The sequence below is a fragment of the Trachinotus anak genome, unplaced genomic scaffold (genome assembly GCF_046630095.1).
Source record: "Trachinotus anak isolate AG129_WGS33_773 ecotype Australia unplaced genomic scaffold, CSIRO_AGI_Tana_v1 ptg000012l, whole genome shotgun sequence".
In the NCBI taxonomy this organism is placed as follows: Eukaryota; Metazoa; Chordata; class Actinopteri; order Carangiformes; family Carangidae; genus Trachinotus; species Trachinotus anak.
The window spans coordinates 16,322,188-16,346,632 of NW_027273863.1; the positions used below are offsets into that span (position 1 = coordinate 16,322,188).

General features: G+C 40.7%; 1 protein-coding gene across 5 annotated transcripts in view; it reads left to right on the forward strand.

Annotated features, from left to right (window-relative positions):
- The window catches only part of agap3 (ArfGAP with GTPase domain, ankyrin repeat and PH domain 3), a 114,120-nt gene that overhangs the window by 56,359 nt on the left and 33,316 nt on the right, over positions 1-24,445 (forward strand). For 3 of the 5 annotated variants that reach the window (XM_071492832.1, XM_071492833.1, XM_071492831.1), the window contains exons 4-11: positions 545-630; positions 3,154-3,295; positions 4,093-4,227; positions 7,016-7,143; positions 7,425-7,580; positions 12,744-12,827; positions 17,268-17,372; positions 19,160-19,331. In XM_071492832.1, coding sequence (XP_071348933.1) covers positions 545-630; positions 3,154-3,295; positions 4,093-4,227; positions 7,016-7,143; positions 7,425-7,580; positions 12,744-12,827; positions 17,268-17,372; positions 19,160-19,331 — 1,008 coding nt within the window. Of the gene's footprint in view, positions 1-544; positions 631-3,153; positions 3,296-4,092; positions 4,228-6,759; positions 6,921-7,015; positions 7,144-7,424; positions 7,581-12,743; positions 12,828-17,267; positions 17,373-19,159; positions 19,332-24,445 lie in introns of those variants that run through there. The other 2 variants (XM_071492835.1, XM_071492836.1) reach the window with 2 other exon arrangements.

Here is a 24,445-nt window from a genome sequence, read left to right on the forward strand (position 1 = left end):
TGTTGTTAAAGCTGTGAAAATCTTCGAACACACTCAAGCGCTTGCGGTGAAGTGATGGAAACCGAGTACGCAGCCTGATAATGAAGTGAAAGTTGGGTCTTTCCAGGACTTGTGGCAGTGCAGTGACGGTGGCACTGAACTGATGGTGCTGGTTCCCTCAGCAGCTGTGCATTAGACATGCTAAATGGCAATTTCTCGCCCACATAATTGACTCCAGAGAGACCAGGTTTCCTGTTGGCATGTGATTGTAACAGCGACACATTCTGGGAAGTCTAAATGGAGAAGCTGCGCGTAAACCCGCACACATCTCGACAAACTTTTATGAGCCATGTCAAGCTGTGTTTTGATATTGAATTTTGGTTTATTTGGTACATCATCGTTGTTTTTATGGTTAATGACTGTGAAATGTGTCTTTTTCTACTTGAGAAACTCCTGGTGGTTAGTTACTATATCTGAAGAAAGACATTATTTTTGTGCAAGTACCAGGCCAGACTCAATATATATTCAGAATGATTGGAATGAACTGAAAATGTCTCTTCCTCAGGAGGACGGTTCAAGAAAGAAATTGTTGTGGATGGACAGAGCTACCTCCTCCTGATCAGAGATGAAGGAGGACCTCCAGAGTTGCAGGTAAGAGAGTTGATGCTAAAAAAAAATTCTCTTTTCTCCAAAGTCGCAAGATGTGTCCAACAGAGACTGTCTGCAAACTGTCATTCAGACGGGTACTGTTCAGAGACAGGCCATTACTTCGCTGCAGGACTGTGACTGGAGCAGTGTGACAGCACTCTGTGGTTGTTCTACCAAAAAGCACTTAAGGGGCAGCAACAGATCAATGAGTAAGCCGAGCCAAAATCATTTTTGTGGTCAAAGAGACAATGCAGCATCTAATTGTCCTATTAGTATGTGAAATATGAAGAGTAATGGAGCCAGTGGTTCATCCAGAGTGGGTTTTACTAAGTCTTCAGAAGAGAGCATATTGATATTCACAATGCGATGTGACACAGTTTTACTCTTTTTCAGAGGGGGTAAATTGATGAAGAGCTTCCCGGTAATCCAGCCTTGTTTAATGACAGAGTAGCCATCAGACTCTTATACTCAGTTATTCTTGAACCAGGGGTCTTACCTCCTGCTTACAGATCTGACAGGACTTAAACGATCTTAACATTGGGTGTCTATGTTTGATGATACTTGACCCAGCCTGGGATTTCAGAAGCCAAAGAGAGAATGAGAAGGATTAACTCTAACATTTGCTTTTGCATGATTACACAGTATCTTGATTATCCTACTTTATTTTAATGTGTGGAGTAAAAACTGAAATTTAGTGGTACTTGTAGTGACAAACCTACAGATAAACACTGAAATCTACAGTTCCCCTGAACTCTATGCATTTTACCATCTTTTAGCTCATTGTTTTGATTTTAAAGTCCATTAATCTAGTGTTTTCCCTGCTCTTCCCAGTGGTGTTTACAGACACAGCAGGCAGCTGTTGTCAGCTAATAAACTGATGAAATCACTGGCACATCAATGGTAAACAGATAGTGTTAGCATCTAGCTGGTGAAAATACAGGGGCTTTTAACCACTACAGAGCTAGATAATTTTTGCAGGAAAATGGCTAAATGGAGTGTGAATATTGGCCAGAACTTCAATGAATGCTAATGTTGCTTTTTATCATATGTGTAAATTAGCAATTGCGTGCTAACAAGTTTGCCATGTCAAGATTTAAAAAGTGAAAATATGTCACTTGTGTGTTTTATCTTTCCCTATTTTTTTTTTTATTCACAAAGAACAATGTATAACAGTCATTTAGTTAGCTAACTAGTAGGGGTGTAATGATTCACACAATCCATGGTTTGACTTTTCAGCCATGGGGATATCATGGTTCCATCTTCCATCAGTATTGCGATACAAGATTATGGACATTTATATCATGGTTTTGGCTTGGTTTCCAAATTGTTTTACTAAAAAACATCATTTTTTGAGTTTTAGCTCTTAAATATAAGTTATTCATTACTATTGTTGCCTAAATCTGTTTAAAGCTATATCTAGATAGATCTGATAAGGATTTAATGGGCAGATTCAATAAAATGTTAACAAACCCCAACACTAGAGAAAACAAGCAGACTTGCTCGAGGCTTCATTCACTAGATTCAATGTTTCTTGTCACATGTGATCTTGCTGTGAATTTATCATGCATTCCTATGAGCAGCTTACAGATACCTGGCCTGGCAAAGCTCCAGCTTAGGCTTGCATTATGGTCAGTGAGGGAATAGGAATGAGTTCGGCTCAGTTGTCAGCTGCCCGTATAATTAGTGGCATAATTAAAGGCCTCCATTATGTTCCCACTCGCAGGAGGCTGAGCAGAGTTGTGGCTTGGAGGCTTGATTTCCCATTCATTCCCTATGGGGTACTGAGCGAGATGTGAAAGCTGAATGAAGAAGAGGGTAATACGAGGGAATAGTTATCGCTTGATTGTCACTGTTAGTGCTACCCTGGGTTCAGCTTAGCCTCTTTCTTATACAATGGATGGTGATTAGGGCTTATTTCCTCTGCTCAGGGGAAACCTCTTCGCCCATTTGATCATAAAGTATTCAGAGATTATGAATGTACATGACGCAACAAATACAATGACTCCAAGATTATGATAGCAGCGGGAATACAGAAAACACACAATGATTCAGTGGTGGCGTTTAATCATTCACTGTCAATCCACGTAGCACTGGTATATTACCTCAAAACAAGATTTTCAGTGTACTAAAAGCTGTTGCTACACTGCCCCCCTCTGTCTGTATGTATGAACTTCCGTGAACGATTGGCCTGCAACACATGGAAATCAGTAGTGAATGTCTGCTACAACAATACTTATTTCAGTGACCCATTATAAGAGCAACTGGTATTCATAATAGATCTCCTCCGGACATGTTTTAAGACATAACAATACTGAAATGTATTTATGTCTCATATAATTTCCCACTAAATTTCATTGAAATCTCCACGGATTGGCTACAAACTAGATGTGATCAGGCTTGTCCAGACACAAACCACAGTGTTGCGTGAAGCGATGGCTCTAACGCAGACTGTTAATTTGTGTGAATGCTCTTGTGTTGTAATGAGGCAGGTTTTATTTCACAGTACCTCCTCTGCCCTGTCCTCAGTTTGCTGCCTGGGTGGATGCGGTGGTTTTCGTCTTTAGCCTGGAGGATGAGATCAGCTTCCAGACAGTCTACAATTACTTTCTGCGCCTCTCCAGCTACAGGAACACAGCTGAGGTCCCCATGGTCCTCGTTGGAACACAAGGTGTTTGCCCTTCATCGGATATATTTATGTTTTGTCAAGATATTGTTTCCTCCAAAATGGAGCAGTACACTCTTTACACAGGAAGTACTCTATGTTCTTACACCATCTGTGCACTATTATTAAGGGATACGTCTGGCATATCCTACATTTTTCTTATTCTCAACAAATGCAATGAAAATACCAAAACTAATAATGAATTGATCCAACTAGCTATTGTTTTCTGTGAAGAGAAAGCTTGATTTTCACTACCTTTTTTCTGTGTACAGTAGATCTCCATATTGGACCAAAACTAAACTTAAAAACACAAAAGGGTGGCAAACCTTTGCACTTGGTGTCATGTTCCCTTATTACAGTGAACTTGGGCACTATAGTTTATCTTGATTGAATCCAATACACTGTGTTGTTTAAATATTCACAAGCACATCAAATGTGTATTAATCCACAGCTGAAAATAGTCCCCAGTGAATTCACTATTTACACCAGTTTTTGTAATCTTTTCTAAAAACTGCAGTGCCAAGTTGTTTTACCTGGTTTATTAATGAAATTATTTAGCTTTTTTTCTTAATGCTAGCATATAATTGTGACCCAAGATTTACATCTCCAATACAGATGAATAGGCCTCAGGCTGGGACCCACAGACAGCATAGGGCAGTCTAAGGTACCAATAGATGGCTTAACATCCTGTTGGGTTTGCTCTTTCCATAGAGTTTGTTGACACTAACAAAAACATCTCCAGCTTTATCCTTCAAATGAAATGTTTGAATAATATATATTTTTTCCTTACCCTCTTCTCTTAGATGCAATCAGTGCCGCCAACCCCAGAGTGATCGATGACTCACGGGCCAGAAAGTTGTCAAATGACCTGAAGCGCTGCACATACTATGAGACCTGCTCCACCTATGGCCTGAATGTGGAGAGAGTCTTCCAGGACGGTGAGAGGGGCGATTTAATAAGGTGGAAGGAAAAGGTGTAGCTTGAACACGATGGTGGTTGAAGTTACAACAGTTACTTACCGCTTTTTTTTTTTTTTTAGGCCTCACTCACTGCAAAACAAAAGGCTGTATTTATCAACAGATCAAAATTATTGTAGGCCACCATACAACATCTAGTTTGGAAAGGTTTATAGGGTGTCTTGACAATCAACTGAAAAAACACAGAAGCCACAGTTTTTAATGAGCCGAATAACATGAGCACGACTACGATACAAGGTCTTTCCATCTCAAGAAATTAGGTGAGTGCCAAACTGTGAGCTAATTAATCAGTTATGCCCTCTGACAACAGATTAGATCAACTCGATCATCTTAAATCAACATTTTTCTTGTCATCTTCGACATGTCACTCTGTTAAACATGAGCAGAACTCCTATTAAAATTAAGACTTTCTTCTCTCTTCACCCTGGGCTAATTGTGAGGTGCTTCAAGCTGTTTGAGTTATTGCTAGCAACGTGCATAAATGCCTGCGCATGCTCGACTCTCATGGAGGGGTTTGCGCAGATACTAATGCCGCGCATGCTGCGTCCTCAGCAGCCGTGATTGGCAGAGTGACGAACAGTAATAGGCTCTCTTCAATTAAAGATACAGCAGGTATTTTGAATTCAATTTATTACAATTGTCAAACACTACAATAAGTAATTAGGGAAGCTAAAACCATTACGTAGGATTGCATACAAATGCAGAGCTCTAAGCTAGAGGCAAGTTAACATTCAGTTGTGTATAAATGGTGAAATATATTTTTAATGTGTCTTAAAAGTGTCTGGAAACTTTGAGTTTTCCCTGAATCCATAATTGAAGCCATGAAACTGTCATTTGGAAACTCGGCTGCTTCAACTCTGGCACATTATCCCCCAAGGCTGCAGCTCCTTTGAAAGCCTGTCACCCCATCACAAAACATCTGAATATGTAACACAACTTTCCCTTTGCATTTCTTTGACTGTTGATGCACAGGCCACATTGTCTTCCCTCCCTGTCTTAATTGCTTCCTGAAGCCCAATTTGAAATAATTAAAAGAGATGGAGGAGTGTTGGCTGTGCTCTAGAAGTCGCTCAATATCGTGCGCCTTCTTTCTGTATTTGCCATGCTGCAGCAGGCAGCCAGGCGTTATGGTCCCAGCTGTCAGCACAACTTCAAATCATCTCTCTTTCCCTCAGCGCTAATTCACATCACGCAACCTCGAACATCACCTCCCTCCCTCCCTCCCTCTTGCTCCACCCAGTCCCTCGCTCAAGTGTGCTGTGAATTAAATGAAGGGTTGCGCCAACTGCCTGGCAAATCAGGTTGTTCAGATGGAGACAATAGTCTCATTTGGCTAACATCACACTGTAAAGCTCAGTGAATGACAGGAAACAATTGCACGTATCATTTTGTGTGATTGCTTTTCTCGAAAATAGAGGCACCTTTTTTTCCCAGGAGATGTATGTAAGCCACTTAGCAGTATGTTGCTTATTACCTGACTGGGAAACAAATGGCCTGAGGTGGTTAAGATAATATGCTCATATGCCTCTCTGGCTGGAATTAGCTTTGCTTACTTTGTTGAGCCTTAATGCCAGCGTTTTGTTTAGAAAATAGTTTTCACTAGGATTTTAGCACACTCTAAACACATCACTGACATTTCCAAACACTTTGTATTCCTGTTAACCTGCAGACATAGTAGTTACCCTTTCTTATGTGTGCTCAGACCTGCAGCTGTCCTAAATAAGGTCTGCTGTTTCCAGGTTTACAATGTCTTATATGTGTGCGTATAGAACTAAGTAATGGTGCTGGGAAGAATCCTGAAAATTAGCATGTAAGCTGAACATCAGGCACGTCTCCATAGATCAGAGGTACTGATTACCATTTTCTTCTTCTTCTTTTATCAGGTTTGGCAGATTCGTCCTTTGATTAATTTACCCACTGCTATGAATATGCATTTGTTGATGATAATGGTTTATGCTAATGCTCCACGCTGGCACTTATCATACGTAGTGCCGAGGGATAACAGGTGACCACCATTATCAAAAATAACTAGAATGACCTTTCATTAAGCACTTATTTAGTATATGACATATATGTTGATGAATTTAAGAAATGAAACTTTGTAACTAAATGTGTCCTATTTTATTTTATAAACTGTCTTAACTGAACAACCACATGCTGATCCACTGCGTTTATATTTTTGGTTGTATCCCACACCCCATTCTTTCCCATGAAAACAAAAGACATATATATATTAGAGGAGTCTATCTACTGGAGAGATTAGCCATTCTTCTCACAGATATTCCCTCATTTGGTGTTTTGATGATGCTGCCTGGTGGCACTTGTTGTTGGCCCAAAATAACCCACAGTTATTATTCGATTGGATTGAGATCTGGTGACTGTGAGGGCGTATGATTCACATAGTTTTCATACTCATCACACCATCCAGTGACCCCTCCCCCCCGTCATATGGAAGCATCTGCATTTATTTTGTTTCTCTTTGAATCAGGTTTTTCCTCCGCAGGTTTCAAAACTGCTGACTGTGTACGTTTAAAAATGCCACAAGCTCTTACATTCTCTCTTTTTTAAATAATGGAAAGGCTGCATAATGTCACCCAGTATGTAGCCCATTCTAAATTGCAAGAGCCATCTACAGCAGCAGTTGGATTATTCTGGTTTCTATAGTCTCTTCATTTGATTCACCATAGTCAAGAATTTGAAAGGATTAATGAACAATCTGTTACTGTGTCTTTGCCACTCTCTCCTCCAGTTGCCCAGAAGGTTGTGGCCATGAGGAAAAAGCAGCAGCTCTCGATTGGTCCATGCAAATCTCTCCCTAACTCTCCCAGTCATTCATCAGTCCCCGCTGCGTCTATCCCCTCTGTTCATATTAACCAGGTAAGATGAACGTTTTTATGGACACCCTGTTTTATATCTAAGCTTTACGCTGTTACAGTAAGTCTCCAAGTTTATGCGATTGTTGTAACTGCGTCCATTAAAGGGGTGGAGGATAAAGCTTCTGTCTACATCAAATCTGCCCTACAGTGACCTGCTATTGTTTTTATTCCCTCTCCATTTCTGATTCTCAATCTCTTGTTCTCTCTCGTCCTCCCTCCCTTCCACTGGCGTTTTCCCTTCTTCTTTTCTGTCGTTTCCTCTTAATCTCTCTCTCTCCCCAGGCGGCCAATGGTGGGGGTGCATTCAGTGACTACTCCTCCTCTGTTCCCTCCACCCCCAGCATAAGTCAGCGGGAGATGCGCATTGAGACCATCGCTGCCTCCAACACACCCACGCCCATCCGGAAGCAGTCAAAGCGCCGCTCCAACATTTTCACAGTAAGTATGCGACAGCTGATGCAAAGCAACACCCACTCACACTACTAGGAGGCATGTTGCCAAGCACACTTTGTCCACCAGAGGGAGACAGGTAGCTCGAAATGCATCAAAGCCACCTCTCCTGCCTCCGATGCAGGCAAAGAAAGCGTCTTGTTCACACAGCACAATGGGCAAAGGAGAAAAAGACTAAATAGAAATTACATTAGCTCCCTAAAAATGCTCCAAAAAAAATAAAACCTTAAAGCAAATATCAAAGATAAACACTGTGGAAAAAAAACGTCAACTCTTTTCATGTTTCATGCCTTTTTCTTTTCTAATTGGATGTAGTAAGAGCACAAGGATTAAGTTTCTCATCTCACCCATGACAAACTGGGCCCTCAGCGCTGTCTAAATCTTTGACCTCCCTCCCCCCACCCCTCTTATTTTTACTAGATCCTTTCTTTGCAGTGACTTCCCTTTTGGGGAGAGACGGCAGCAACAAACCGCCATTGCCACTTCTCCTGCCTGACCAAGCTAAACTAAAAGTCCAAGCCAGCCTATGGCCTATTTATACGCTGCTAATAACGCATGCCAGCACCCTCTAACACCCGAGCTCCACATAGAAAAGCTCTAACTGCCCACTAACCATCTCGCTGAGTCTAGATTACTCCCCAATCCTCCACTTCTATTCTGGCCCGAATCCGATATCGATCACTGAGATTAGATTCACTACCACACCAGTATCCCGACCCCTGTCTGCCTGCTCTTTACCCCATGTCCTGTCGTATTTTCCCTTTGCTCTAACCAAAAGCATATGTGTGCACTAACCACTCTAATTTCCTTAGCTGTCCTAAGCTTGTCTTTCACTTGTAGCCTCTGCCCTCTTCTTCTACCCAGCCTGCACCCCTCTTTCCTCCTTTCTCTTCTCTCCTACACCAGCCTCCTTCTTTGCTGCTAAGCCTTTCCTAATCTCACATAGCCAGACCTCGGCCTCTTCAAGCTCAGGGAGGTCTGTAGAAAACCTACCACATATGGTCTTGTTATTATTCAAATCATTGAAATAATTCAATTCTCCCAAAAAATAAATAAATAAATAAAGATGAAATGCATTTTCAAACGCCCAACTAATTGACTGGCCGACTCAGATTTTCCAAAATTTAAGATGTCCCCAATTTTTTTTTTCCATGTTTTAATTTTTCTTCAGAACTTTGTGAGCTTAATGAGACAGAGATCAGGCTACGTGAGATTTCTTCTTTCCTAACTCCTCCCTGGTAAATATACCACTTCCCCACCTCTAAAATGTCCCTTCTCCTCCACCTGTCTTGCTCCCCCTCACCTATTTCCTGTTGCATTCTGAACCTATCTTCTATCTCCTGCTTTCCTCTCTCCCCCATCTCTTTCTAACTAACTCCTTCTCTAACCTCCCTATCTACTCCCACCCTCCTCTATGTCTCCTACCGCCTTCACCCTGTTACCCTAGCTGCTGTGGGAGCCGCAGGCTTTGTGGCCTCCGAGCAGTACAGGCTGTGTGCTAGCTCCCCTTGTTGTCTCCCTTCCCCCCCTGCTAGGTAGTGACTAACCATGTCCACCAGAGAAATGAGCCTCTCCCCGTCCGCATCATGGAGATGCCGAAGCACGCCACCTACCCAGTGTGGGTGCCGGAGTGGCAAGCCGAGCGGGAGTTTCAGCTCATGACCTTCTGAGGAGCGGCGAGCCGAGGGTGGGAGGAGGGAGGGTGAGGGAGGAAAGGAGGAGGAGGAGGAGGAGGAGGAGGAGGAAACTGAGGAGGAGGAGGGGACGGAAAGTAAACGGGGCGATGTCGACATTTCTTCAGTGACACTTGAAGAGTGCGATGGGCTAAGGAGAGGAAGACGTACAATGCCAACCTTTTTTTGCCATTTTACAAAACAACAGAAAGAGAAAATATTTCATCAACACATCAGTGTCGAGGATGTCCCTTTCCTAGCTTTGTCCGTTTCAAAAATAAATTGTGTTACAAAATACAAGTTCTCTAAAAGTCCTGCTTGTCACCGATAGATTGCAGGTTGCCATTCATGTTTTCTAGCCACACCTGTAAGTAGTCCACTTTCTTTTGATTTTGGGAGTGAAGTACTCAATGAAAGAAAATATGCCTTAATGTCATCAGGAGATTAGCTTTGTCAGATCAATAACAGACTCAACTTTAACCATTACATACAAGGTGTTTTGTTCTAATATTACAGAGGAGAAAATTGCCGCAAGAAATGCTCCCAGTCCGGTTATAATCAGATATAAAAGTAATAGTTGTCACTTTCATGGCACTGGCATTGGGACTCTTGAAATTAGAAAAATCCTTTGCAATGTGCAGTTTATTGAGTTAACAGTGTTGGAGAGTAAAAATAATCACTTTTGGGTTCAAATTTTTGACCCAAATTTAATCTGACGACAAAAAACATCAGATGTACTTTATTAGAAAAGCCCCCAGGTGAATATTTTTTAAAAGTACATTAGGTTTGCTGTTTTTTTTAAAGTTAGTAGTTAAAACTCAAAGCTTTACTACAGAAGGTCGTATCACGCCGTCTTTTCACCGCCCTCACAAATCAATCTCACCAACCACAATCATTTCAAGCCAGTTTTACCATGACTGTCCTTGGCCACTAGGTGTCAGCACAGTACACATTATTCTTTCCTAGTGCTTCCATGGTCTAAAACTCTAAACAATCTGTTTTGTAATCTGTCTGTGTTTTCCTGACGTCTTCAGGCTGTCTGTCCCTTTTCGTGTTGAAAAGCACACTGTTTAGGAGTTTAGAAGAATATTCCGACATTTTTTATACCTAATTCCATCCCACTCATTCGTTCATCCTTCATTCAGTTTCATTTATTAATGTTTGCCATTCGCTGTTTCCCATTTCATGTTTTTAGTCCCTTGACTTGTTTCTGGATCTCCACGTATGAAACAAAACAACAACAAAAAATAAATAACCATTTGACACTGTTTTTCAATATTTGCAGATATGTGCTTCTGTTTCCAACCTTTCTTCAACAAAAAGGGCTTTCCAACTCCTTCCGAATTAGAAGAGCATGATGGTTAGAAAAAAGAGTCCCCCTGCTTTGCCAATCCTGATAGAGAGGAGATTATTGATTGAGGACTTAAAGCTTGTCGCTGCTTTACCCTTGGTGCTTAATGGCATTCAGGGTAATGCATAGAACTCGCACTATACGGAAACCATAGGACTTTGCGTCTAACGCAGGCTTAAGTCGAGTCCATTTGAGTGTTTGAGCGCACTCAAAGTAGACTGTCGAATATCACGAAGTGAGACAGACCGTAGGGACTCTTCTGGAAATGCCCCGTCCACCCCTGCCCCCGCCCCCCACTCTCATTCAGACATCCCATACAAAAACATGCTGTACAGTCAAGTCACTCTTGGAACTGTTATCCAGCCACCCAAAGGACACAACCTTTCCTTACATGACATCACACTGCCTTTTGCCATAAATGAGGACTCAAGGACTAGAGGTGCCAAGTTGTTTTTTGTTCTTCCTTTTAGATTTTCCTATATTCATTTGGTCTGTTTTTTATTTGATTCCTTCTTATTTTCCAGGGAGTATTGAAGTATTGAATGGAAAAATGTGGTATAAATGTGTTATCATAGAGGTATTTTAGATTAGAGTAATTTGGGGTAATTTTATGAAGGCCTTCATAAAAAAATCAGGGTAGTGTGTCAGGGTGTTGAGGTATTACAGAGATATTATGATGAAAGTTGCCAACAAATGAAACTGGGTTGCACCGACTTGTATGAATGTAGTTAAACTTAACATTTGTTTTCCTTTTATTTATTTTAAGTTATTTATTTTTTGCACATTCAGTTGTTTTCTATTCATTTATTTATTTTCATTTTTCTCAGTTTAGGTTTGGTACAGAGATTATGAACTCTTGCATAATCGCTTTTCTATCATGAACGGATTGACGAAAATATAGACTGCTGTATATCTTGTATTGTATTTTATTTACAATGGTACTCTATAAAAAGTACATACATATAAGGAATATATGAAATAATGCCTTTATTGTCCATCCTATATTTTGTGGGAACTGCAATGTTTGGCTCAATCTGTTGAATATTTTGAAGTGAATTTGTGACTTGCTTTGTATGGTGTCTGTATAGAAGCTAAACAAGTCATCATAAAAAAATAAAATGTTGGAAAAAATATCAACACCAGAGTTGGTTTACTTGAACTCAGACTCTACCTCTTCTCCATTGGTGACTGGACATTTCTCATGTTCTGAGTGAGACCATACATACTCATGTCTGTCCCTGCCTGTACCTCATCTCTTTATTTGTGTTGGGGTGGGAAAGTTGTTTTTACATGATTTATTTCCATGTAAGGTTATATTTACTGTCTAACCACTTTTCTTACCACAGGCGTGAACCAGAACTTGAAATGTTCATGTATTTATGCATTTTTTTGACACATAAATTGTTTTGACAATTGCAAAATAATTTTATGTCCCACCAGGTTTTGCAGGTCAAAGGTCAGAGGAACCTACTTGTACTGAGGTCTTCTTCTTAAAATAACCATTTTCCCTTCTCTCCATTTAACCTGTTATGAACTTTAACTCATGTATCGTGCAACAAAAGCCCTTATCAGTGCAACTATGCTAAAGGCACAACTGAAGCTACACTGGGTATAGCAGCAGTTGGTCTGCAGGTCCAGTAAGGGCCCGCTCTGGGTCAAACAGAGGGAAGGACCCCCCACCCCCAAAGGGTTTCAGGGCTGAGTCATGACTCAATGTGTGGTCGTCCTTGGTCTCCTCTGTGTTGAGATGTGTCTAGTGTGGTCTTGGTTTGGTCTCTTTTTTAATTTTTTCTTTTGAACTTGCACGTCGATGTTACTGCTGTTTGTTCCGCTGGTCTGCTTGTCTGTTAATTTCAAGCTTCTTTTTGAGACTTTTATTTTGCAACGTCGAGTTTCACCACAAAAACTGCAAATGCTCAAAACAAAATCCCCTTCACTTCCCTCCTCTGACCCCCAGTCTCTCTCTCCCTCTCTCTCTCTCCCCCTCCTTCACACACACACACACAAACACACACACACACACGCTCACCCCAACATACATAAGAACACCCAAAAACTCACCTCACACCCCACCACTCCCACTGTGTGTCGCTTCAGTTGTTGACTGACTTTCTTGTTTTCTTGCAGTCACGGAAAGCCAGTGAACAAGCAAAGAGCGTTGACAGTAAAACAGACAGCATAGGCAGTGGAAGGGCCATACCTATCAAACAGGTAAGCAGTTTTACTTACTTTTGCCTACATTTCCCATAGTTCCCTAGGTAAGTATGATCAGTTTTTGTGTCAGTAGATGTTCTTTGCTGTTTAACGCTGATATTCTGCGCTTTGAAGATTTAACCACAGTGGGTAGGCCATAGAGTTAACCAGTGTGATTTAGGTTAAGCCATGTGTTTCTGTAACCACTAGATGGCGACACAATACAACATAACGATTTACTTCACCGCCAGCACAAGTGTTAGCTGAAGACAGAGGATGGCTGGGGCTTCAGACATAGCATCAGATCACATATTAGCAAAGAAATATCCCTTAATCAAACAGGAAATCCACAGCTGTGACATTTTAAATGCACAAGCGTTTTATTTCTAACATCGAAAAGTCCCTAAATTCCCATGTGTAACTGAAGAGTAATTTTACGGATAATGAAAATAATCATTTTTTGTGTTACTCATGTGACCATAACAGAAGATAATAATAATAATAATAATAATAATAATAATAATAATAATAATAATAATAATAATAATAATAATTAAATCTCATAAACACTACTAATGTAAATATACTCATCACAGCATGACAAACATTTGTAGACCTGTGTTAATCACAATTCTGTGATCAGTTTTAATGATAAACTTTAATCTGGGTCATGGAGTGTGCCTTTAATACAAAAGCATTTGGTCTAAGTGGAAATGGTATTATTGCTAATAATTGTGTGTGGGTAGTTTTTTCACATAAAAGTTAATTCATGCATACCCATATAATCAACTTAGACAGCCATTAATTAGCTGAGGATTTCATTAGATAATTAGCCTGACAATTTGTTTTTTTAAAGGTGGTTTCATGTTCTTTTACTCTGTGCTAAATTAAATCACAGTAATTTCTGTTTTGAAATAGTTCATTCTTAATCTGAGAATTTTTGCCTCTTCTTTTCACTTCATTTTGATTTCCTTATTATTTTCCTCCTTTTATTTCTTTTCACATATTCATGTAATGCTTTAAAGGACCAGATGGGTAGTAGTGAACAGTGAATTATACATCTGAGTAAGGATAATTTCCAAAGGTCCGAGTGTAACTGAAGGAGAAGTAATTGACACATTGATTAGTAATCACTCATGATTATATGAGGGCTTTTGAAAATGGGTCAGCATCCTTATATTATCCTCTTTACCTGCAAATGATAGAAGATAGTGTTCTTTTTTTTTTTTTTCTTTTGAAAACGCTAAGCCAAGAACGAAATTTGCCAAGGCTTTGGTCCAGCTGAAATAATGGCAGGGTGACACTTCCAAGCCCCCTCACTCAATCAGAAAATAATGCTGTGGGAAAACCACAGTTAAACAGACACAGTATCATCAGTCCAAATCTGTGAGAAATAGTAGATGTTCATGTAATGGATGCTACACTTCACGATACTGAAATTTTCTTTAATAATGAACATTTGTTATATCTCTCTTATATCATAGAGACGCATATTACGACGACAGAAGTTTGATTTGTGGTCGTATTTCTGCACAATCTCTGGAAAAATGGCCATAAGTGTCCTCCCAAAACAACATAGACATTTCAAACTTTTAGGTGGCCATTTCAAAAACATGGCGTTTCTGTTTGATCTCAGTACAGCTCTTGGTTTTTATGTAGATTAGTGTAATTCCCTGCAGAACCTGGCTAATCTGCAGGTGAGCCGCAGGTTGATTGTCACAGATTAAAAAGAATCCCCCTCTGAGCCATCTTTACTGTAAACTCTCCCATTCTTATCCAATACATTATAGAAATCCAGGGCCAATTGCCCTCAGTGTCGTGGCAACTTTTGACTTTATCTTTAAAGAACTTTTTTGGAGGGTGGGGGTGGGGGGGGTCTGGTTACAGATGTGGTGGGAGGGATGGAGGGGGACACTGGTGTGACTCGCTGATCTCCAGGCCAGTCAAATGCACAATCAAGGAGATCAAAGTGTCAATGTGAGCTTAATTACCACTTCCCCCTTACCCCCTCCTCACTCCATCAGGCCAAATTACACACCAAATGCCCCCCCACCTCTCCCCTTGCTTCCAGCCCCCACCCCCCACCCCCATCTATAAAAATAGTGAGTGAGGATAATAATGCACTCACTGCCGAGGAGCTGCCAACAGCAGTGAGTGCATTCCTGCTCCATCACCGACCCCCTCACCCCCAACACACACACACACACACACAGACTTTTTCCCTCCCTGGTCTGTTACAAAGGGCTGGCCTATCAGTCAGCCTCAGTGGCAGGATGCAGCTTTTCTCCTGGTTGTCTGACAAAAGAAGGGAAAGACACTATCTCCTCAGTGTAGATATGACAATTGTGTGGACACAGAGAGCGCGTCTCACTATCGGCCTGTTTCCTTATGTCACACAGGCTGAACACACTCATCTTTTTGTGTGTTTGTGTGTGTGTCAGTGTTGAGGGGAAGCACAGGACTCCACACTTGTTACCTTTTGATGTCAAACTATCTCATGAAGACCACACTGCCCAATCCAATCCCGTGTGCCAAACAATTATGACAAATAATTTCAAATCATTTGTCAAGCTTCCAATTACTGAAAGTGACATGCTTTATGAAAAAGATATATCTCAGCCATAATGGGTGACTGTTCAAATAAAGCAGAAAAATTAGTCTGCACGTGTAAAGATTTTCACATAATTGTCTTCGTATCTTTATTGATCTGCTTCACAGCTCTGATAAATATATGAAACTCCACACTGGTTGTGTGTATAGATTTATGTATGCTTCAGTGAGACCACGAGATGAGAAACATACTGTATATGCTTGTAAAACATGCATTATAAAGTCGCCAGAGGCCCTGTGACTGGATCATTTACTCTGTATGATTAGAGAGCCATTTAAAATGTGTTTACAGTTCTTTTATTGACTAAATTGAGAGCAGTCTGGGCAGCAAGCAACTTATTGATTGAAGGACACAATGTTTCTTCCTGGAAAATCATCAAAAGTATCAATAGTTACAAAATGTTCAACCAAGACATTTCTGATATCAATAACATTTATATTTAATTTAAATGCATGACTTTTATTTTTGATCTAGGTCTTTTTATTAAACAGCAATTAAACATAATATATAAAACATATAGAATATTTTTCTTTTGTGTTTTCTTTTTGCCTCTTGAATTTTTTTTTATTTGATTGCAATTTTGCTACTACTAATTAAAATATAATAAAAAGGCTAAATTTATAAAGATCAGCAAAACACAGACAATGTTGATGCTGGTCTGTTTTCTCAGTAATCTCAGTTTTGATTTGTAAAAATGACTTTTTCCATTGTAAGATAAGACAACACTGGAAAATATTATTGTATAATTTTGATTGAATATTTTAGTTGAGAAAGGTAGTTTGGAAGAACATGTTTGAGACATATTTGAAAGTTCTGCTCCAGGGGGAAGCTAGAAACAGAAAGGTATATGAATGAGATATGAAGAAGTCCAAACTCTTGAGTCCCAGTATGCAGCCAACAGTCAGCACTTGCCCCCCCCCCCACTCCTCGGATGAATCAGGGTTCGGATTAGGATGATTGTCGGCAAACAGCCTGGTGCCCAGGTCACCAAGGGTCAGCTCTTCCTGATGTGTTAATCAGGATTAAAGCCTGCAGGATGGGCCTGGCTAGCAAAACACAACCCCTTTAACCCCCCACCCCTTCAACTCACACACACATACACACACACACAGGCTCTGGCTGTAAAAGCACAAACATTGCCCCGTCTTAATCCCCTAATTAAGCGGGGCCCCTCCTTACTATTTAACCCCAGAGAGCCTCCTGGCCCTTACACTCAGCAGCATTTGGTCACCTCCAGCAGAGGAACTGCATTGTTTACCAGTGGATTTACTCAGCAGATAAGGAAAACCATGTGAGGCCTTAAAAGACCCCAGAAGATAAAGTAGAATAGAATAAGACCTGAGTGGGCTTTGAAGAGAGGAGATCACACTCCCTAATCCCAGGATTGAGAGGTCTTCCAGAGTTCAGCATGTTATGTGTATGAATGCAGGGAGGAGGTCTGGCAAATTGGATTGTCTCCCTTTCTGAATGGCCTCAGAGCCTGAGGAACTTTTTGGAACAGTTTTGGAGGTTCAGATCTTTGTAGCAGAAAAACGAATCTATCATTACACCTGTCACCCAAACAAATTAAAATAAACATGGGAAGTTTAAGTGGAATTAATTACAAATTACTGTTGTGTTTATTTTCTACATTTTCACCTCCATTCTGTGTCATAATTGACATGTACATTGATGTTTGTCTGCTTTATGACTTATCACAAAGAAAGTGCTCAATGTAACCACCATAACAAATCTGTAATATCTATAACAATGCTGTTTTATGATATTTAACATCCAAAATGGCTCATATCATCCACAGGCTGCTTTGAGAAGAGCATATGCTCACCGTGATGTCTCGTCTCTTACAGGGAATCCTTCTGAAGCGAAGTGGCAAATCCCTCAACAAGGAGTGGAAAAAGAAATATGTCACACTGTGTGATAATGGCGTCCTCACTTACCACCCCAGTTTACATGTGAGTTTGAAGCCCTCCCCACCTCTCCCCCCATCCCTTCCCATTTCTTTTCCACTCGGCTTTATGTGTTTGTTACACTACTGTTTGTACTCGAGGGTGCTGCTGGAGGTTTTAATGTAGGGCTTTTTCAACCGCTGCACACGATTCTCTTGATGCAAACCCATTTAACATCACTGCTGCGGTGAAATGGATCTTAACCATATAGTCTCATAGTTTCTATAGAGAATTATCGCTGTACATAACTAGCTATGTTATCTAACCCTGTGACTTTAAGCTTAGTATTAAGAAACAGGGTATCCTGGTGGTCATCTCTGACCCCCTGTGGTGCCCATCCCCAGTGCTGGCTAATGGAGACATGGCTATGCTGCTGCGTGCCCGCTGTGCCCAGACTCCACGCTGGCTTGTATTTATAATGGTTCCCACCGCATGGCAGCAGAGCCTGACCAGCCTCCCACATCCATCTCTGTCAGAATCCCGCTGGGCCGCTAATACCTCTTAAACACTCGGCTGGCTGGCAGCAGACAGCTCAGGAGCCCCGTGTCACACTCAGAAATGCCCGTCTTTCTCAAAAATCCCCTTGATTCCTCCCGTCACTCGCCAGCGTTTGGTATGTTTAGATCATCTGGCCAGGTCAGATGGAAGATATTAGCAGCATCTTGCATCTAATGAGACAGCTTGAACTTTGAACACAAGCCCAACAGTTAGACGTGAACCTTGTGTGTGGCCTTGTTCCACTGACAGTGTGTTAGTGGTTTAATTTACAGGCAGTTATTAGTAGAGCAGCGCTGTGCTACAGTGATGTATGTAATTGACTGAACAGGCTATCTCTTGATCATTACAGCTATAACAGGTCATCGGGGCAATCTATGAATCTATGAGTCTGTTGACTTACGGAGGGAGGTGAAATAAGGAAGACAGTTACATTAGCACGGTAACAGCTCAAGCTCATTTTGAGCAGTGGAGCAGAGCCAGAGTAAGAAAGAGAAAATAGGAAGAGAGAGATTGAGGAAAGGAGAGAGGGAAGAAGAAAAGAGGGAGGGAGACAGACTGAGAGTAGAAGAGGGGAACCTTTAATTTCGCAGTCAGCCAAGCCATCCACACAATCACCTTCTGTTAATTCTATCTGCTACATCAATTAAATTGTTTGTAGAAACTAATTGAATGTGGCTTAATCACACATCTTAATAGCTTTGCACGCTTCGATCTGGCTGTTAATTCCAGCAATAAAATGAAATGAGAGCGCTCACTGGGTAATTAGCGAGGAGGCTTGGGAAAGAAATGAGTGCTTTATGACACGATAATAAAACAGAGGAGCCGGTGGGGGGACGGCAAAGGCCGAGCTCGCCGCTATCTGGGTCTTTTTCTGCTGAGCCCAATGATTTTCACCTTGGCTTCCCACATTTGGGCGGTAGTCGCTTTAAACCAAATCAAATGGCCAAATTGAAAGAGAATGAGACTGTTTGCATTCATTAAGCCTAACATCTCGCTGTTTGGAGAGACGGCGTGGGCACAGGTGATGTATAATGGCTTTACAATCATTTTTCCACTATCACACACCCTTAGTGGAAGGTCTAAGATGGGTTGTGACTAATGGGGATGGAAATTGAATAGTCTTTTAATCTGTTTTTCTTCCATAATTCCTGGATTCTTGTTGGTCCACTGTGTATAATCAGTTCCCTGAAGTGAGGGAAATATTTAGAAATATTTGGACTCTAACTTGTGCAGAGTGCAGACCACTTACTGTTGGCTTGTTCTTTTTTTTTTTTTTTTTTTTTACTTTATTTCAGGACTACATGCAGAATGTGCATGGGAAAGAGATTGACTTGCTGAGGACCACAGTCAAGGTACCTGGGAAGCGACCACCCAGAGCCGTGGCCACCGTCGCCCCCACCGCTAGTCCCAAAACCAACGGGCTCACCAAGGACCGCAGCACCCTGCAGCTGGGCATAGGAAACACAGGTATAATTCCCTGCCTCTTTACAAGGCTAAAGTCTAGATCAATGGATATAACAGTGGTTCTTTGGCAATTTTCATAATCACATTACTTTGTAGTTGTAATACAGCTGAAACATTTAATTGATTAATGGATTAGTCAGTTGAAAGAAATGATAATCAGTTAGTTATTTAAGACAAACATTCCTTGGTTTTTCCATGTGTGAGGATTTCCTACTTCTCTGTGTTTTATATCATTGCGGTTTTGTGATTTTAAACTGTTCATAGAATTTAAAAACATCACCTTGGACTTAAGCGAAACAATTAATCAAGAAAGTTGCAAGTTGCAGCCATAGTTCTGAGACTTCTGCAAATGGACTTTGTGAAAGTGTCCTGAAGTTATTCATTTGGAAAATGATTGATACATTTTTACAGTGTTTCAGCTTTAAGTCAAGAATTGCTGTTATGGTGCTGAAGTACCACATTCACTTAGATTGATGAAGGACAGACGTGGTGGGTAAAGAGAGATCTCATATTTCATGAATTACCCAGCGGAGAAAATCAGTCACAGGTACAATACGCAATGGTTTCTCAATGAGTCTTTTATTACTGTACTAATTGTCTATGTCCTCAATTTATGATTAATCATAAAAATGAGTCCCAACAGGTTAATTATCTACTTTCTGTATGTTTGATTCATGCAAATTAGCTGCCTCATAGTCAACTGTGGAAAATGATGACTTAACGAGCATCTATGTAAAATCTATTAATTCTTTAAATTACCAAACAGGGAATTAAAAAATGTGTTTAAACAACATGCCCATGTTTAAGAAAATATCACTTTAGGGTTGTTTTTCCTGGACTATTATGCCATAATGACACTGAACTAGTTATTTTTTAATCCTCTGTAGTAGAGGGGTCACAGCATCAAATAACAGTTTGGTCCTGAGCATCGTGTCAGGGATTCTTCACCTCACAAGTTTAAAAATAGTTCTCTTCTCCCAGCGCGCTGTGCCACCGGAGGCTACAGAGAGTCTGGCAGGCATAAAGAGTGGAAGTCAGTGATTGGATTTAAGATTAAGAGTAATTAATACTAATTAGCAAAGTGATCCCCAGAGGGAGGCGGGGTCCTTCGTCAGCTGTGAAAATGGGCACAGTGTTTCCATTACGCGGGCTAAAGCTAACCGGCCGAGAGCAGGTACAGAGCCAAAGATGGGTCATCAGGGACCATAAGCGGTGTCCAGGCGGGTCACTGTTAAACTTGGCCCAAGTGCTGCCACCACTGAACGGGTTAATCAGTCAAAAGCAGAAAGATGTAGGAGTTTACACAGCAGAGGACACTGGATCGAGGTTGTTTCATCCCACAGACTGTTAACCTTGAGTGTGGGGTTGAGGGGAGTCATTCATTCAGATAAGGTTTTGGGAAAACATCACCAACTGGTTTGTTTTCTCCTTTAGTTTTTTTTTTTTTCTTAACCCAACAATGTTATTTTCTCTTCATCTTCATTTCTTAGGAAGAGACTCCTCAATGGCAAATTCCCAAGATTTTCAGTCGCCATCCATTTGTGCATCAGGGAACAATGTGAGGGAGATTTGCCTTAATCTCCACTTAGGAGAAGAAAGGTTACAAATCACATCAGGTCTCTCTCCGGGTGGAGGACCCTCTTCTGATTATGCGATCGGGATTTTGATTTCATTAGACATGCAATTGATGAAGGGAACAAAGGGGTAATTTTTCATTCACGGCGCCCAAATCACAAGCCTTGTCTTTGCCTTTGGTAATTCATTCATTCCTTAGATCTAAAGACCTTTATAATCACTGGAAGAAGAGGGATAGCGACAGAGAGGAGGAGGGGCGGAGTGGATGGGGGAGATGGGAAGATGAAGAGGAGAGGTTGAGAAGACAGAGAGTAAATGAGAGAACGCATGCGCCCAGGAGTTTGCCAAGCGGCCAGGTTTAATTCCTTTGCTGGGTGCGGAGCGGAACCATTTTAAATATGATCCTCCCTGTTAACACGCTTCCTGCCGTGTCACTGGCGACAGATACATTGTATCAAAGTATTAATGGGCCCAGTCACTTTTAATCAATCCTGTGGGAGGGGCAGGGGGTGCATGTGAAAGAGGTGGAGATTTCAGGAAGTGTTTAGCTCAGTCCCTCCTCACTCTGCACCACAGTTTGTCTCCAGCTGTAATCTTCAGCACTCTAAAACCAGTAGTTACATACATACTGACCATTCTTTGTCGCACACTGGAGCAGTCTGGCCTTGTGTGGATACTATAAATCAGGGGGTTCCTAACCCTAATGTTGGACACACTCAGCCCTCCTGGATGAACTTGAACTCAAGTATCAACACCGTGCGTCATTTCCAGATGTGTTCATTTGAACTGAAACTGTTTTTTAGTTACATAAAAGTGGATTTTTTGCCAAATGTAGAAGAAGATAAATTAATATTGGCACTCATAGTAGCAGAAGTTGGACCTTAAAACCATAATCCAGCACTTTTAGGTGTTTCGACTTTTTAGCTGGCTGCTAACTAGTTTTCATGCACTTTCAATCACAGCCGGGGTTTTAAAGTGTTTCAGCTGACTCAAGCTGGTGCCAGGCGTGACCAGTGCATTCAGCTTATTGTAAATATACTAAAGATAAGCCTCACACCAATTTGTAATCCACTTTGTATGCTATATACCCATACAAATATGTAATATAAATAGATATTACCAAATGTGTTAGTACCCTGTGGAAATCCCATTAAAAATCTTGTCACACTCGTAGTGACAGTGTGGCATAATCAGTTGTGAGCTGGAATTCCTCTTCTCACACTTCAAAACCACATTATTACATGACATTACCTTTAGTTGAAATGAAGGGGGAAAAACAAGATAACTGTACATTAAAGTAAAGAAATCCGAGTTGTATCCCTAAATGTTAAGTAAGAATTTAAAGTTATTTTGATTATAAAACAGAAATGTGACTATGAGCATGTTTGAGTGACTTGTGTGGAGAGTGGCAGCAGCGGCAGTATCGGGGGTGGGGGGGTGGGGGGGCGTCTGGGCGTTGGTCGGGATGATGGTGGTGGATTACACACAGCCGCAGATGATGTGCTGCCTGGCTCACATTAGCATGAATGCTTCATTATCCCACTACTTGTACATAATGGCAACAACTCCACGGAGGGGTCAGGCCTCGTCACGGCTCATCAGCCCACTGACGGCCCGGTCTAAAGAGAAATGAGAAGCAAGGCAGCGCTGCTCCCCGCTAATCCATCGCCTCTACTTAACACCCGAGCCCTGGATAGCCTGCAGTACACACTGTATGGCTTGTGTTATTTCTTTATACACATGACAATACAGGCAGCCAGAAATGCTCATTATGGGGCTCTGCACTTTGCAAGTTTTCATTAATTTTGACAAGAAATGTGCAGGAGTTAACTATGAAATATTTCGTTCTTAGTAGTATGCAGCAGTGGAAGAAGTATTCTGATATATTATTGAAGTAAAGGTGGTAATTCTACAATGTACAAATACCCCAATAAAAGTAAAATACCTCCATTCAGTAGAAATACATTTTATTATCAGCAAAATGTGAAAAAAAAACACTTATGTAACAGCAGGGCTGCTCAGTACTATACTGTATTACATCATTAGGTTATTATTACTAAAACATAAAAGTGTAAGAAGTATTTTAAAGTTGCAGCTGGTTGAGGCGGGGATAATTTTAATACTTCATGCTGTTGGGTGGTTTAATCTATAAAAATGCATCATATTTTATTAATGACTCATAAGTTTTGTTTTTTAAATCTTAGCTGTCAAAAAATGAAGTGGTATAAAATGTCAGCCTTTGAACTATAAAATAAACAATAAAGCCTTTGGGGTAGAAGCACAGCAGAAAATGTAAACTCTCAAGTAAAGTAGTACCATTAGTTACTTTAGACCACTGTCTGGATTTTATGTAACGTCATAGTGAATGGCTGGATTGCTGTTTAATTTTCATCACAAAGATAGAGATGATGGACAGAACTGGGCCTCAAATTCAGCTTTGATGTGTTCAGCAAACACGAGGAAATTGTCAAAATTAGTTTGTGTCCTATATTGTAAACAGAGCGCCATCATAAAACTTTTTGCACTATAATGTTAATTATAGTGATTTATTACTTCTTTATACCTACAATGTTCTGCTTTTTCTTTTTTTTTAAATTGTTTTATTTGTTATACTTAACATGTACTACATTAAAATTAAATAATCCTTGGTATATTTGTATTTGACCCTCACATCACTCTTGTGGTCACTAAAGTTAGCGGCATCCAGCATTAAATCTGATCCCAAATTGCACTTCATCACTGTCAGTCCACTACGTGCCAATGCTAAAGCTGTAAAACGTGCTGGCGTCAGGCCTGGCTGGAGCTGCTCGTACAGTGCGCTTTTAATGCCACAGGCTGATTATTTCTCCACTGTAATTACATTATCCTCCCCTTTATGCAGGAGTGGTCTCTGGGGACTAATGGATACAGCCATGTATAATTCATTAATCATTAGCATCCAATTTGACAATTAGACATGATTGTTGAATTTTAAATATCAATCGAAGTTGCCTTGTAGTTACCTGAGTTTTTTTTTTTGTTTTTTTTTTTTTTCTCTTCTTTAAGGCGTCAAAGAGTCAAACTTTGGGAGTAAAGAATGTAGATCTTTTAATAGGAGAAAATTAATTTAGTTTTAAGGAATTAATGTATCTTTAAACAGTGATGATGGTGATTAAACATTTATTTGTGTAATATCAGGTCCTGGCAGGAAACAAAGCGGCGCGGTGCTCGAGTGATTTATAAATCATATTATTAAATACTCTTAATTCAGTAATGATACAAGCAATCAGAGGCCTTTTTTGTAGAAGCCATGAGCTTATTTTAACGTATCATTCATCCATCATTTTTTCATAAACAAAGTTTCACATTTTTCTTTTCAGTATCCCTAACTCCTCGACTCTGTCTCCCCCCTCCTCCTCCTCCTCCGCTCTGATTTCAGCATGCTAATTTAGTCAGTGCTCCTCAGCATGATTCCCTCGCTCTCTCGCCCATTCTTGCTGCGATTCTGCTCCTTCCCCTCTGGGACCTGAAGATTAATATTCCTGGGCCCAACAAGATAATTA